The sequence below is a fragment of the Triturus cristatus genome, chromosome 1_1 (genome assembly GCF_964204655.1).
Source record: "Triturus cristatus chromosome 1_1, aTriCri1.1, whole genome shotgun sequence".
Lineage (NCBI taxonomy): Eukaryota > Metazoa > Chordata > Amphibia > Caudata > Salamandridae > Triturus > Triturus cristatus.
Genome location: NC_140579.1, coordinates 576,521,338 through 576,534,384, shown reverse-complemented (window position 1 = coordinate 576,534,384; position 13,047 = coordinate 576,521,338). Strand labels below are relative to the sequence as shown.

The 13,047-nt window shown below is 50.0% G+C and overlaps 1 protein-coding gene across 1 annotated transcript in view; it reads left to right on the top strand.

Annotated features, from left to right (window-relative positions):
• LOC146870662 (receptor-type tyrosine-protein phosphatase V-like) overlaps nt 1–13,047 on the top strand; it is a 450,224-nt gene that overhangs the window by 401,185 nt on the left and 35,992 nt on the right. The window contains 1 exon segment of the mRNA XM_085643396.1: nt 5,940–6,019. Within this exon segment, the coding sequence (XP_085499522.1) occupies nt 5,940–6,019 (80 nt within the window).

Genomic DNA, 13,047 nt, shown 5'->3' with positions numbered 1-13,047 from the left:
CCCACCCCTCCTGTCTCAGGGCACTGCTGGGAGGACTCTGCACCCACCCCTCCTGTCTCAGGGCACTGCTGGGAGTGATAGGCCCCCACCCCTCCTGTCTCTGGGCACTGCTGGGAGTGATAGGCACCCACCCCTCCTGTGTCTGGGCACTGCTGCGAGTGATAGGCCCCCACCCCTCCTGTCTCTGGGCACTGCTGGGAGGACTCTGCACCCACCCCTCCTGTCTCAGGGCACTGCTGGGAGTGATAGGCCCCCACCCCTCCTGTCTCTGGGCACTGCTGGGAGTGATAGGCCCCCACCCCTCCTGTCTCAGGGCACTGCTGGGAGTGATAGGCCCCCACCCCTCCTGTCTCTGGGCACTGCTGGGAGGACTCTGCACACACCCCTCCTGTGTCTGGGCACTGCTGGGAGTGATAGGCACCCACCCCTCCTGTGTCTGGGCACTGCTGGGAGGACTCTGCACACACCCCTCCTGTCTCAGGGCACTGCTGGGAGTGATAGGCCCCCACCCCTCCTGTCTCTGGGCACTGCTGGGAGTGTTAGGCACCCACCCCTCCTGTCTCAGGGCACTGCTGGGAGGACTCTGCACCCACCCCTCCTGTCTCAGGGCACTGCTGGGAGTGATAGGCCCCCACCCCTCCTGTCTCTGGGCACTGCTGGGAGGACTCTGCACACACCCCTCCTATTTCACAATATGTACGCTCATGACATACACGGATGTGGGTACGCTCCATGCATTCGAGGTGGGGGTACGTGTCGTACTTACACTGTTGGGGTGGGGGTACGCTCCATACGTACACGGGTGGGGGTACGGGTTGTACTTACACTGTTGGGGTGGGGGTACGCTCCATACGTACGCGGGTGGGGGTACGGGTCGTACTTACACTGTTGGGGTGGGGGTACGCTCCATGCATTCGAGGTGAGGGTACGGGTCGTACTTACACTGTTGGGGTGGGGGTACGCTCCATGCATTCGAGGTGAGGGTACGGGTCGTACTTACACTGTTGGGGTGGGGGTACGCTCCATGCATTCGAGGTGAGGGTACGGGTTGTACTTACACTGTTGGGGTGGGGGTACGCTCCATACGTACGCGGGTGGGGGTACGGGTCGTACTTACACTGTTGGGGTGGGGGTACGCTCCATACGTACGTGGGTGGGGGTACGGGTCGTACTTACACTGTTGGGGTGGGGGTACGCTCCATGCATTCGAGGTGAGGGTACGGGTCGTACTTACACTGTTGGGGTGGGGGTACGCTCCATGCATACGGGGTGGGGGTACGGTCCGTACATATCCGTCCCCACGATATGTGATGCTTGTGCGGCCCGTACCCAGGCCTTTGCCATGTGGGTACGAGCCGTCCCGCCATTGTTGGGGTGACGTGGGTGTGGGCGTGGTACGACTCGTACCCACGCTCTTCAGGCGTGGGTACGGGACGTACCTGTCTGGTTGTGTTGCCGGTTCGCGTCGTGAAGGACTTCCGTTGTGGCGGTCGCTGGCTTAGCTGGACACGCCCCCACCCCCTCGTAGTGACCAGGGCCTGGGAGTCAGGTATGTCCAGGGCATGTGTGCTGTGTGACTTTGGTGGGGGGTTTGTGGCCTGCCCTGGTCCTGCCACCCCCCCCCCCACTTTCCCCCCTCCCTTAGTTGTTCTGACCTTCTGCGGCGTCTGCGTCCGAACCTGTAGAGGAGGTCGACTGCTATGAGGGCCGGGATGACACGTAGGTTCGGGTCCATGTCTGTCTGTCGCGTACGGGTACTCCTTGTTCGCGTCGTCCTGTCTGTCCGTCCCGTACTGGTCCTCCTTGTTCGCGTCGTCCTGTCTGTCCGTCGCGTACTGGTACTCCTTGTTCGCGTCGTCCTGTCTGTCCGTCGCGTACTGGTCCTCCTTGTTCGCGTCGTCCTGTCTGTCCGTCGCGTACTGGTAGTCCTTGTTCGCGTCGTCCTGATTTCCCGGCAGTTTTTGGCAGCCGGAAAATATTCACCGTGCGGGATGACGTCGGTGCGAATCGTAATTCCTGGTTCGTGAATGGCAGGCTGCGAGCGTCTCGACGTCAGGTCGGCGCTTTCCCGGATCGCATTTGTAGGTTTATTTTGTTCGGTCGGGGTTTTTTACGATTCGTACGGAAATGGTGTTCCCGTGCGAATCGTAATTCCATGTTCGTATATTTTGCCGACCGGGTACGCGTCGGACGGAGAATATGCTCCGTCCGACAGTTCGTACCCGGTTTTTACAGGATCGTGATCGGCGCCCCAGTGTTGCCCGCCTCGTCCTCTCTTTCCCAGTCCTAGGTTGGAATTCAAACTTGAAGTGATACAGCAGGTACAGAAAGTTATTTATCCTTGATAAATATTCATTTATGAAATTATGACAGAAGAGGCGTAAAAATGGCCATAGGACAAAATCATTCATTTCAATAGACAAAAAACATTGCTATCAATGGTACCTGAGGTGTCGCGTAAAGTTTCAGGCTGTTGCAGGGACTTCCAAGAGAGCTACTCAGTCTTTGCGCGGGGCTCCCATGAGCTTAGTTGCATGTTTCTTAGCCGAGTCTGAAACCTAACTGTTGGACTTGGCCCTTCTGGCAGGTTCACCCCTGAACTTTTTTGCTTTTTATTAGAGACTTGGTGTGGTGATATTTGGTTTCTGCGCACTTTCCCTGTGTCCCAGAGGAAAGTGCGTGCGCATTCTGAGTGCATGTGGTGAGATAGGCCTGTCCTTCCATGGGAATGCATGGGGAATGTATGCGTCCCTAGTAGTTCCTGATGCGTGGGGTGTGCAGGCCCGAGTTTGGTATGTGCAGACTCGTGTGATTGAATGCTGCGCGATGATGTGTGCGGCGTGCATGTACCTAGTGTGGAAGTGCCACTTCTAGAAGTGGGCACTTCGGTGTGCAGTGTAAAATGTGTGCCTTGTCGCGTGATTGGCTGGTTGAGGTCATGTGACGGGCTAGGGATTCCCCAGAGTCAGGATGAGTCACCCAGTGGTGAATGGGGAGATCAGCAGCTAGATGGGTGGGAGGAGTACACCTGGGTCCTGAATAGGGCAGGGTTTTCCCCACACAATGCTGGCTCCGCCCCCTGTGGTGCGAATGACGACCCTAGCCCTGCCAGTGAATAGAGTGAGGGGCTGAGCACATCAAGGGTGCTCCCCAACCAGCTGCGACTGGTTTTCCCCCTCACCCTGAACCCAGAACAAAGGGTTTTACTGTATAAAAATGGGGCTGTGTCCCCACAGAAACTGTTCTCTGCCAGGATCTTACCTGAGGGGGGCTGCTGCTGCTGGGCGCCAGGAGAGACCGCCACTGGGGACTGCCTCCCTGCTGGAGGGCCCTGTGAGCTGGCCCCTGGGCCCAGTCCTGACCCCCCACCTCTGAAGACTTTGTTCTGGACCTGGTTTTTATCCCTAAGTGCCTGGAAGCGCTTTCATTTGCTTCATAGCGCTAGGAGCGCTTTATGCTGGACCCCAGCACTTCTAGAGCGCTTTTACTCTTGCCTTTAGCGCTCAGGAGCGCTTCATTTTTGAAAGCCGGTGCCCACCCGGCGTTTGCCCCGTCTTTCCCGATCCTGAAAGTCCCCTGGCAGGTGCCCACCCTGCCAGGGACATTGCCGTGGACATCGGCGGGTGCCCACCCCGCATAATTCATTATTTCTGGCGCGGGTGCCCACCCCGCTTATTGCCGTTTTGATTGAGGGAGCCCACCCCTCATTACCGCCGTAGAGAAAATCACCGCCGGAGACCCGGCCGCGTCATCCCCCTGCCGCGCTGGGATTGGTCCAGCGGGAGGGGGTGTGGCCCACTTGATCAGGGCCTCCCGGAAGAAGCCGTCGTAAGGAAGGGAAGCGGACGGGAGGCCACCCCGCGCTTCCCCGGCGACGAAGGAAGTCCCGCAGCCCCAGAGAAGCCAGGCGGGAGCCTACCCCGCTCTGGTAGACGCCCTACAAGCCGCCAGCAAAGGGAGCGAGGCAGCGTGACGTGGCTGCCCGACCCGGTGAAAGCCGGCGCCAGAGAAGACCGAGCGGAAGACAGCGCGGGAGTCCCAGGTGAGTGGGACTCCTCGTGGTGGCTGACTCTGCCCCTGTTCTCCGGAGGGGGCAGTGATAGTTGTAGACGTACGAGGGCATTAGCCCGGCCCAGAGCCCTGTAAGGTTCCCCTGTTCGGCGGCTCCATTGGTTCTAGAGCCCGAGTGAGGCTCCACCTGCGGGGGCATTTCTGTTGTGCCGGAGCAAGGCACCAAGGCATTCCAAGTGTCGGGAGGCCCCGGAAGGCAGCGGGCCGTCCCAACGTTGATGGGCTCCAATCCATTGCGGGGGCATATTTGTTTGGAAGCGCGAGGTCGCTCCCAAGTTGGGGACAGTGTTGCTTAGAGTCCCGAGGGACTCCCAACGTCTGGGGGCACCTTTCTTTGCGATCAGAGCGGCCATAGTAGTTCAGAGCCCAGAGGGGCTTCAGCGTATGCCACAATTGATGTACAGGCACAGTGGTGTCCAAGTTCAGTGCCACAGCTGCCCAGCACTTCGTGGGCAGCTGCAACGTGTAGGTTGTGCGCAGTGACTTTGCGCTTTGCCCTGACTGCGTGCGCAGTCTTGCCCTGACTCTGAGTTTTGGACTGCGCCTCCTGCGCAGTCTTGCCCCTGACTTTGTTGGACGCCGGGCGTCCTAGCCCCGACAAGGCCAGTTGGCCTAGGGACTGCCACAGTGGTGGCTAATGCGAGTTTGGCGTTATTGTCTCCTTTCCTGCACCTCTGAATTTGTTTATGCGTCATGTGCTTTGCTTACACCGCTGAATGTATTTTATGCATCATGTGTTTCCCTTGTTCTACACCTCTGAAGGTGATGCATCATGTGTAAAGTGCGTTTACCCCTACAGGTATTGTGATACTTAGGTGGTTGTTTTCTCCCTAGTACAGGTGGTGCTAGTGAGGTCCTGATTCCCTGCGCAATATTGTCCTAAGGTGGTTAGGGTTGCGTAGGTGGTGCTTACCTGACACCAGTAGTTACTGGATGTGTGCTACATTTGCTATTTTGTACTACAGTATTATTCCTATGTTCTAAAAAGTGCTAATTCCTGACAGTGGTCCAGGTGGCCCTGTCCCCTGTATATATAATCCCTTGTAAATTCTGCCCGTGCCTGTTGGCACATTGTAAAGTGTGTGTTTTTATCTGATGTGTTGTGTATTATACAAAGGCTATTTTTATAGAATACCTTGTGTGGAGTTTCCTTTGTGGTGGGCCTTGGGTGTTGTTGCTGGGTGCGCGCGCAAACGCTTTACACATCGCCTCAGAGATAAGCCTGACTGCTCGTGCCAAGCTACCAAGGGGGTGAGCAGGGGTTATCTTTGGCGTGTAACTCCCCAGCTCTGACTAGAGTGGTGGTTTCTGTCTGGCTTTGGCGCAAGCCCTAGCCAACCAGAAATCCCATTTCTAACACTAACTGACTGAAATCTTGTAAGATGTCACCACATTTTGTAAGCCAGAATGGACAGGTACTAACAGGATAATTAGACTGTGGTGTCAGTGGGCTTGGTGGGGGCAGGCTGTGGAGGGCTGCGGAGGTTGGGTTGCTGCTGAATGTGCAAAAGTATGGTGTCTGAAGAAGAATGTGCATGACTGTAGTGGAAGAATGATGCAAGTGGAGGTGTGGGTGAATATGTTGGGTGAATGATTTTACAGGGAGGTATGTACATGTTTTATACAGGGTGCAGTAGGTCAGTGAAAAATGATAAAATATGGTAAATGAGAATATTTAGCACTTTTATCTAGCACCACTGTCCCCTCCCATAAGACTGATATTCCAAATAATGTACGTGACAGCTGATAAAGGGGTACAGCTTTGCATTAATCTTTGCTGCTGTGATGAATAAAGTTAGATAAGAGTACCCGTATATTTGGAATAGCTCACAAGAGTCTACCACTCAGAATATTTTCTTATATTGCAGAGACAGTATGTTTTCCTACACACATGCATTCTGGATTAAATCACAGAAGAGCAGCTGTCAGGTCTTGGTGACAAAGGAACGTAAGTACGGAGTTTTCTTATGAGTTTCAGACATTTATTTTCAAATATTTGATCAGTTTATATTACAGGTCTAACTGAAATGGCTTTTCGGTGCTGTAGAAAGCACGGTGAGGGGAGAGGAGTTGGCTAGCTAACGGCTAGGGCGGTCGACCCCGAATCTGGGTAACTGGGTTCGAGTCTCGGCAATGACACTGAACATCCTGTGATTCTGGGCAAATCACTTAATCTCCCCGTGCCTAACAAATATGAATGTGTCCTAATGTAACGCAACTGGTGCTATGTAAAGCGCTCCGATACCCGATTCGGGTCAAGTTCGCGCTATATAAACCTCTATAAAAAAAATACAAAAAATGCTGACCTCAGGCTTGTTGTGTAAACAGTCCTGTTTTTATAGCATTCCCGAGAAGAATGAATTCCCTCCTGCCGCATATGGAGAAAAAAATAAAAGCCAGAAAGGCATTGGCCTATCACTAAAATAAAAGTTTCTCAATGAAGAAAAAATTCTGGAAAGAGAAAGCAGAGTGAATGGGGTAAGGTGTATGGAGCAAATAAGCAAAGAGAAGGGATGGACCACTTGTATAGTTACCATGTGACGTTATACATAGCCATACTATCTCATCCACATTGTGGAGGACTCTCCCTCCCAATAATTGGAGTAGATTCTACTCCCTGCTGGAATGTGATATGTAATTGTGCATTGACAACATGGATGCTCCTTGTGTCGAAGGAGTCTTTGGCACACAACACTGCAGGGCCACCAAGCACTCAAAAAGTGAGAATGGGATTGAGGAGGGTCTTGTATCAGCTCCCCTGGAACTAGATCTGAAGGGAAGAGTTAACCTCGGTAAAACTCATTGGCTCCAGGAGCAAACACGGACAAGCAATCAAGGCAGCCGGTGCCGGGAGAGTCTAGCCACATCCCAACACCATGATCAGAGTCGCAGTAATACATATATAAATATATTAGCAATCTAAACCACGTGTTCCAATGGCAGAAGTTACCACAAACATAATACACATCACAGTACTCAATGAATACATTGCTACAGCAGTGAAAAGAGGGCCCCTTGCTACTTATTTATTTATTTTTATTTATTTTAGGCGTTTTTATATAGTGCGGACTTTACCCGAAGGTGTCAGAGCGCTTCACAATAGGAACAGTAATGATACATGAGGAGAAAATTACAAGTGTTAGATAAGATCGTTTGCAGAGAGGAAGGTGGCCAGCAAATTCGCTGAAGAGTCTTGAGGCGAGCCCCAGTGGAGATTGAAGTCACCCACGAAGATCTGATTGTCACACGAGTATTGGTCGCTGATGAAGTCAGTGAGTTCCTCCATAAACGAAGGGCCGCTACCAGGCGGACGGTAAATGGCATGGAATCTGAGGGGTGAGCGATGGTGCAATTGAGGCTCAAGAGATAGGCATTCAAAAGTGCGGAAGGAGCTGTTAGGAAAAGCCTTAAGTTGAAGGGAGTTTCTAAAGATGACTGCGACACCTCCCCCAACTTTGTCAATTCTGTCATTTCTAGATATAGAATAGCCTCTGGGTAATAGGATATCAAACATAGAGTGAGCGGTATTGTTGAACCAGGTCTCTGTGAGGAAGAGCATGCCAATATTGTGAAGGATGATGGTATTGGAGATTTCAAGTTTGTGTTTTATTGCAGATCTGCAGTTGTGGAACAGACAGCGCAGCTCTGTCGAGACTGTTTGGGTGACGGGGGCACTTTGGCTATGAGGGGTGATATTGTACTTATACGAGGGTGCTCGGGAGGGTTTAGGTGGATGAGTGGTTCTGACAGAGGAGATGGTCGGAATAGTGTAGATAGTAGGGTTACTTGGAGATGAAAGTGGAAGAAGGGTGGCGTTCGAGGGCTTGTGTGAGTTTGCGATGTTTGCAGACGACAGGTTATGCTTGGCTATTATGGGGTGTGGGGGCGAGGTGCATCTCGTGGGAAGGTGAGGTGTATGGAAAAGTGGAAATCTTGGAGCTTAAAAGTGAAATGGTAGCTTCAAGTTGGGAGATGAAGGTGATAAGAGAGCCTAGCTTATTGTCCAGAGAGAGTAGGGCAGAGCACGGCATGTTGGGTGGCTCGATGGAAACAGGAGGGTGTGCAATTGGCGGTGGAAGGCAGGGAGGGATGAGGGAACGGGAGGGAAGTTTGGGTACAGGGTTCAGAGGTGGGGAAAGGTGGTGGTTGAGAGCGGGCGTTGGTGCATCAGAGATGAAAGGAGAGTTGTCTTTGTTGGTGTTGCAAGAAGGATAGGAATTAAGGACATAATTAGGGGGGAGATAGGTGAGGAGCGAGGCGTGGGGCGGAAGGAGAGGGGAGGAATGTGTGGAGTCATAGGAATGAAGGAGGTTTGGGAGGAAAAGAGGGGAGGGGGTTGGAGAGGTCCTGTCAGGAAGGTGAGGTGGCTGTGAGGGAACGGGCATCTGGCAGAGTGAGGGGGGTTGGGAGATAGGGAAGTTGAAGAAAGGAAGTGGTTCTGCTAGGCCCGAGGGAGGGAAAGGGTTACCAAGGGGGGAAAGGGGGTAGCACAGCATTGCTGGAGGAGTGGGGGGGGGAGAGAGATGCAATGGGTTTGTGGAGAAATCGGGGTACATAACGAGGGGAGGAGGGGGTAGAGAAGAGGAGAAGAGGAGGTAATAAGGGGAAAGTAAGGAAAGTTAACTAGGGGAGAAGGTTGGTGGAGAGGTGGACTAATAAGGAGGGGGCAGGTAGGAATAGGGGGGAGGAGATGAGATTGGAGTACCGGGACCGTGCAGATTGGACGAGGTAAGGCTGAAGTGATGAAGGGGGGGGCATACTGTGAGGGGGGAGAATGGGAGAGGAGGGCACAGGGGAAAGGGAGGGAAGAGGGTCGACCTGTGCCTCCAGAGGGTGCAGCCTATTGGAGTGTAGGGGGGTCAGGGGAGGAGACAGGGAGTAATGGATGGAGCTAGATGAAGAGTCAAGGGATAATCCGGTCGCAGGAGAGGGGAGTAGGGAAGGGAAGAGGTGGTCAAAGAGAGAGAGACAGTTGTCTTTGGTTTGGATCATGACAGTACCGTTGTTATAGAGTGAGATGGTGAGGGAGCCATTGAAACATTTTTAGCTGTTTCCCATGAGGGATAGAGGAGGAGGAGGTGACGTTAAGGGAGTTATATAAGCTGGTGGACCAAGAGGGGATGTCGTGAGTGAAAAAAATGAAATCGTTTTTGAGCCTCCCATAACAACTATTGTAAAATTGATCAACAAAAAGGGAATCAGGGAAACATTCAATGGGGTTATGCTTGAATCGTTTTGCAGAAGCTTTAGTCAGGTCCTGAGGATAAATGATTTTGTAGCAATTAATTCCAGACTTAACTCGAGTGGTGGCCATGTTGGGAAAATTAGGAGGAGGAGGAGGGTGGTGGGGATATGAGAAGGGTGTTACTAGGAAAGCGGTGGTGAGGAGAAGTATAAGGACAACAAGCATTTGCAATGCAATAGGTCTCGCATTACTGAAAGTTTGAGCTATTGGCGTTGCTTTATTACTTGCAAAACCATCGCTCAAACTTTCAGTAATACGAGACCTATTGCATTGTAAATGCTTGTTTACCTTGCATATGGGGTGTGCAGCAGTTCAGTAACAATGCCACTTTTAACCCTTTTCCAGCTTTTAATTTAAAACTTACAAAAAATTCTGTTCAACCTCTTGACCTGCATGGTAAAAGTTTTATTGAAGCTTGAAGAATGTATTTCAAAATTGCTCCTCTTTCTTAAGGCAATAAAATAGTTCACGTTAAATTGTCAGTGGGAAATTCTAGCACACTTTAAGTCTTAACCTTTTGTTTGCCGCTCAGTGCGTGCACTTTAACCTCGAGAAAAACTTGAAAAAAATGTTTTCCATAAGTTGCTTGGATTTAACATATAACTCCCTACTAGTCGTTTAGAAGACTTGGACAATAGGTGCTTTTAGCTCCAGTAGTGTATCCGAACGACAGTTCTTGGGGTTAAAAAACGGCTGCGAGCAGGTAAATAGGGCCAGCGCTTTCAAGAGCGGCAGGACCGGAAGACTACCAAATGTGACTTATTATGTTAAGGTATTATTTTTGTAAATTGTGCTTTAAGCATTACTGGTTGCCCAGACGTAGGTCCTGTGCTCACTGCGCTCTTGGATTCAAGCTAGCCTGGCTGATGAGGGGTGATGCCCAGAAATCGGTCCCAGGATGCTTGTTTCCGTTCCGGTCCAGGGAGGACCAAGCTTGGCAGTTCGGGCTGAACTGTTCCCATGAGGAACAGGGTCAAGACTGATTTGCATATGGCTGCTCTCTGAAAATACAAATAGTTGTGCTTTTAGTTAATGTTTAGGGACCTACATCTTCCCTAGCAAAAATGTTTTGCAAAAACCATAACAACATAAAACAAGCACTGACAAAGTGTAGGCTGTCAGAAAATGTCAAATCTAGCTTTGCCAATGCTTGTTGATCCTGATTTGCACACAGGTTAAATAGCCTTGAAAAATAAGGGCAACATTTATACACTGTTGCTGTTAAGGATCGAAACCCAAACAAGAAAAGTGTTTGTTTGTTTTTAAGACAAAGTATACATTCTTTGAGATATAATAACATTATTAAAGCAACTCATAGCATAGGTAGCCAGCCTCCGAGACGGCTGTTGGTCTCTTCTTCAGGCGTACCTCTCTTAAATCATGTGTGGTCCTATCTGGGGTGGATTCTTTCAGTAAACGTTTAACAAAACCTCTTCCGGGACAGTGGGTAGATTGGAACTATTTCATTGGCAGTTTGAAAAGGGGAAGGCGCCAGGTGCCTAGTGATGCGGGTATTTAACCAAAGCAACAGATATTTGTTGTGCGGGCTAGCGAAGCAAAAAACCTGTGAGCAGAAGCTGGGAAGCTTCAGGGGATGATTAAACCTGTTTTGAGGCAAATGGAATTGGAATTCGCTTTCCCTACATCAACATGAGGGAAATGACTCTAGTTCTTACTCAAGACCCCAGGCCGCAGCTATCCAGAATTTTAAAGTATGAATACATGACTACCATTTGCCACGTTCTGGGTAACTATGGCTAGACAAAAGCCTGGCGCTAACATGGATGTCTCCCGAAGTACCTGTTGCCCGACTAGTGCATAATTTCATGAACCAGCATACATACGCTGTTGTGTAACTATGTTCTTTCAGAGGTATCTAGGACGACATACAAGAAGCATCAGTCATCTTCAGGAGGAATTGCCTTTTGGATTTATTTCTCCAATTATACACTAACTATAAAATATTGATTGCGATGCTTTCTGCTTTCTATGTTGTTTCATGAAATGGCCAGCATTGTTCCTCAAAAATTTGGCCACAGTGATAGTCATGGTATCTGGGAAGCAAGCTCCATCAAAGAGTTAAGCCCCCAGGGGGCTCTCTATCAACTTGAAAGCAATTCAGAGGCCCACCTTGCTGCAAAGTGGCACATTCATCTCTCCAAGGCCTTTTAGTCAGCTGCACCTTGCATTATGGAATTTGTGAACCCAAAGTTACAATGTTAACCAGCATTTGCAATGCAATAGGTCTCGCATTTACGCGAGTTTGAGCCTTTGGTATTGTAAATGACAATGCCTTTTATTTATATTTTGGTTTATAAAACATAAATAAAAGGCATTGTCATTTACAATGCCAATAGCTTAAACTCGCGTAAATGTGAGACCTATTGCATTGCAAATGCTTGTTAACAAATGAGTTTTATCTGACATTCTTTTAGTTTTATATAAAACGAAGAAATGCAACTTCCATGCTCGCATTTGCTGCATGCAGTGAAAGATTAGTGGAAATTTATGACTGGAATACCAAACGGCAGATAGGCAAACACACACACCAATCATTCAGGAATCACATTAGCGGCACCATTATATTACCACAGCCCTTTTGTAGCACTAATATATTTTCATAGGAATTAAATATATTTGTAGAATCCCAATAAATCACAGCTAGTGCGATTGTGATCTATGGGAAAGAAATGCCGGCTTTAAACCTTGGACTCGTGCCCCTGAAGAGAGGTAGCTGCGCGGCGATGGAAGGAAGTTTAATTGTATGATTAAGGTGGGCTGAGAGCCCCCGACTACCCACAGCTGCGAGCATTAACCCTCTGTCTGCATGGTACTCACCCACTCCCCAACCTGCTGACAAGCAAAACGAAACCTAAGAGCAATTGCTTAATGTGTAACCCACACTTTTATAAACATAAAAAAGCGGTTGCCGTGCTCCAACAAAGCATGGCGCCCGTGCATTAAAATAGTTATGTGCAGGCATTTAAAAAGCAAATACAGGAACGCGGGTGCCATGATCAAAAATAAAGCGTGTTGCCCGTGTTTTAAATATGAAAGCGGGTGCAAATTATGCTTATATACATCATATAGGAGAAGTGTGGCTCAGGGGTTAGAGGCGGCAGACCCGGAAGCTGAGATCGGTCCTGGACAAGGGTTCAATTCCTCGGCGGGTCTTGGGCTAAAAATTCCACGGACTCGATAATTCTCGCCCCGGTGCCTCCTCGACTCACGGGTTCACACTCTGCGACTCTGGGCAATAGCTTGCTTAATCTCCACAACGGCCCCTCGCGGCGGGATGCCTGACTTTCACCTCGTAGATACCCTGCTATCTCACAGGGGAATACCAGGACGGGTTCCCTAAGCAAGCGCCGGGAAACCCACAGCGGGTAGCTGTGCGCTATATAAGCTCAACTACATTTACATAGAGTGCCAACAAAGCTGACGACTATGGAACTGGCGAGCTAGGTCGGTTTAACATTATGATCCTAGGCAAATCACTTATTCTCCTCTTTAAAGAAGAAAAACAACGAATGTGAACTTGTGTAATGTAACTGGTGCTCATGTAAAGCACTGATACTTTCGAGTCGGCTTGAATTAGCGCTATTAAAAAAATGCCAAAAAAGGAAAAATAGTACCTCAATCCCAGATCGAGAGGCGGGGTGACTGGTTAAAATGAATTAATCCGTACTTGGGGTGTTCACCGCACAAAGAAAAGTAAGTGAGGCCTAGCG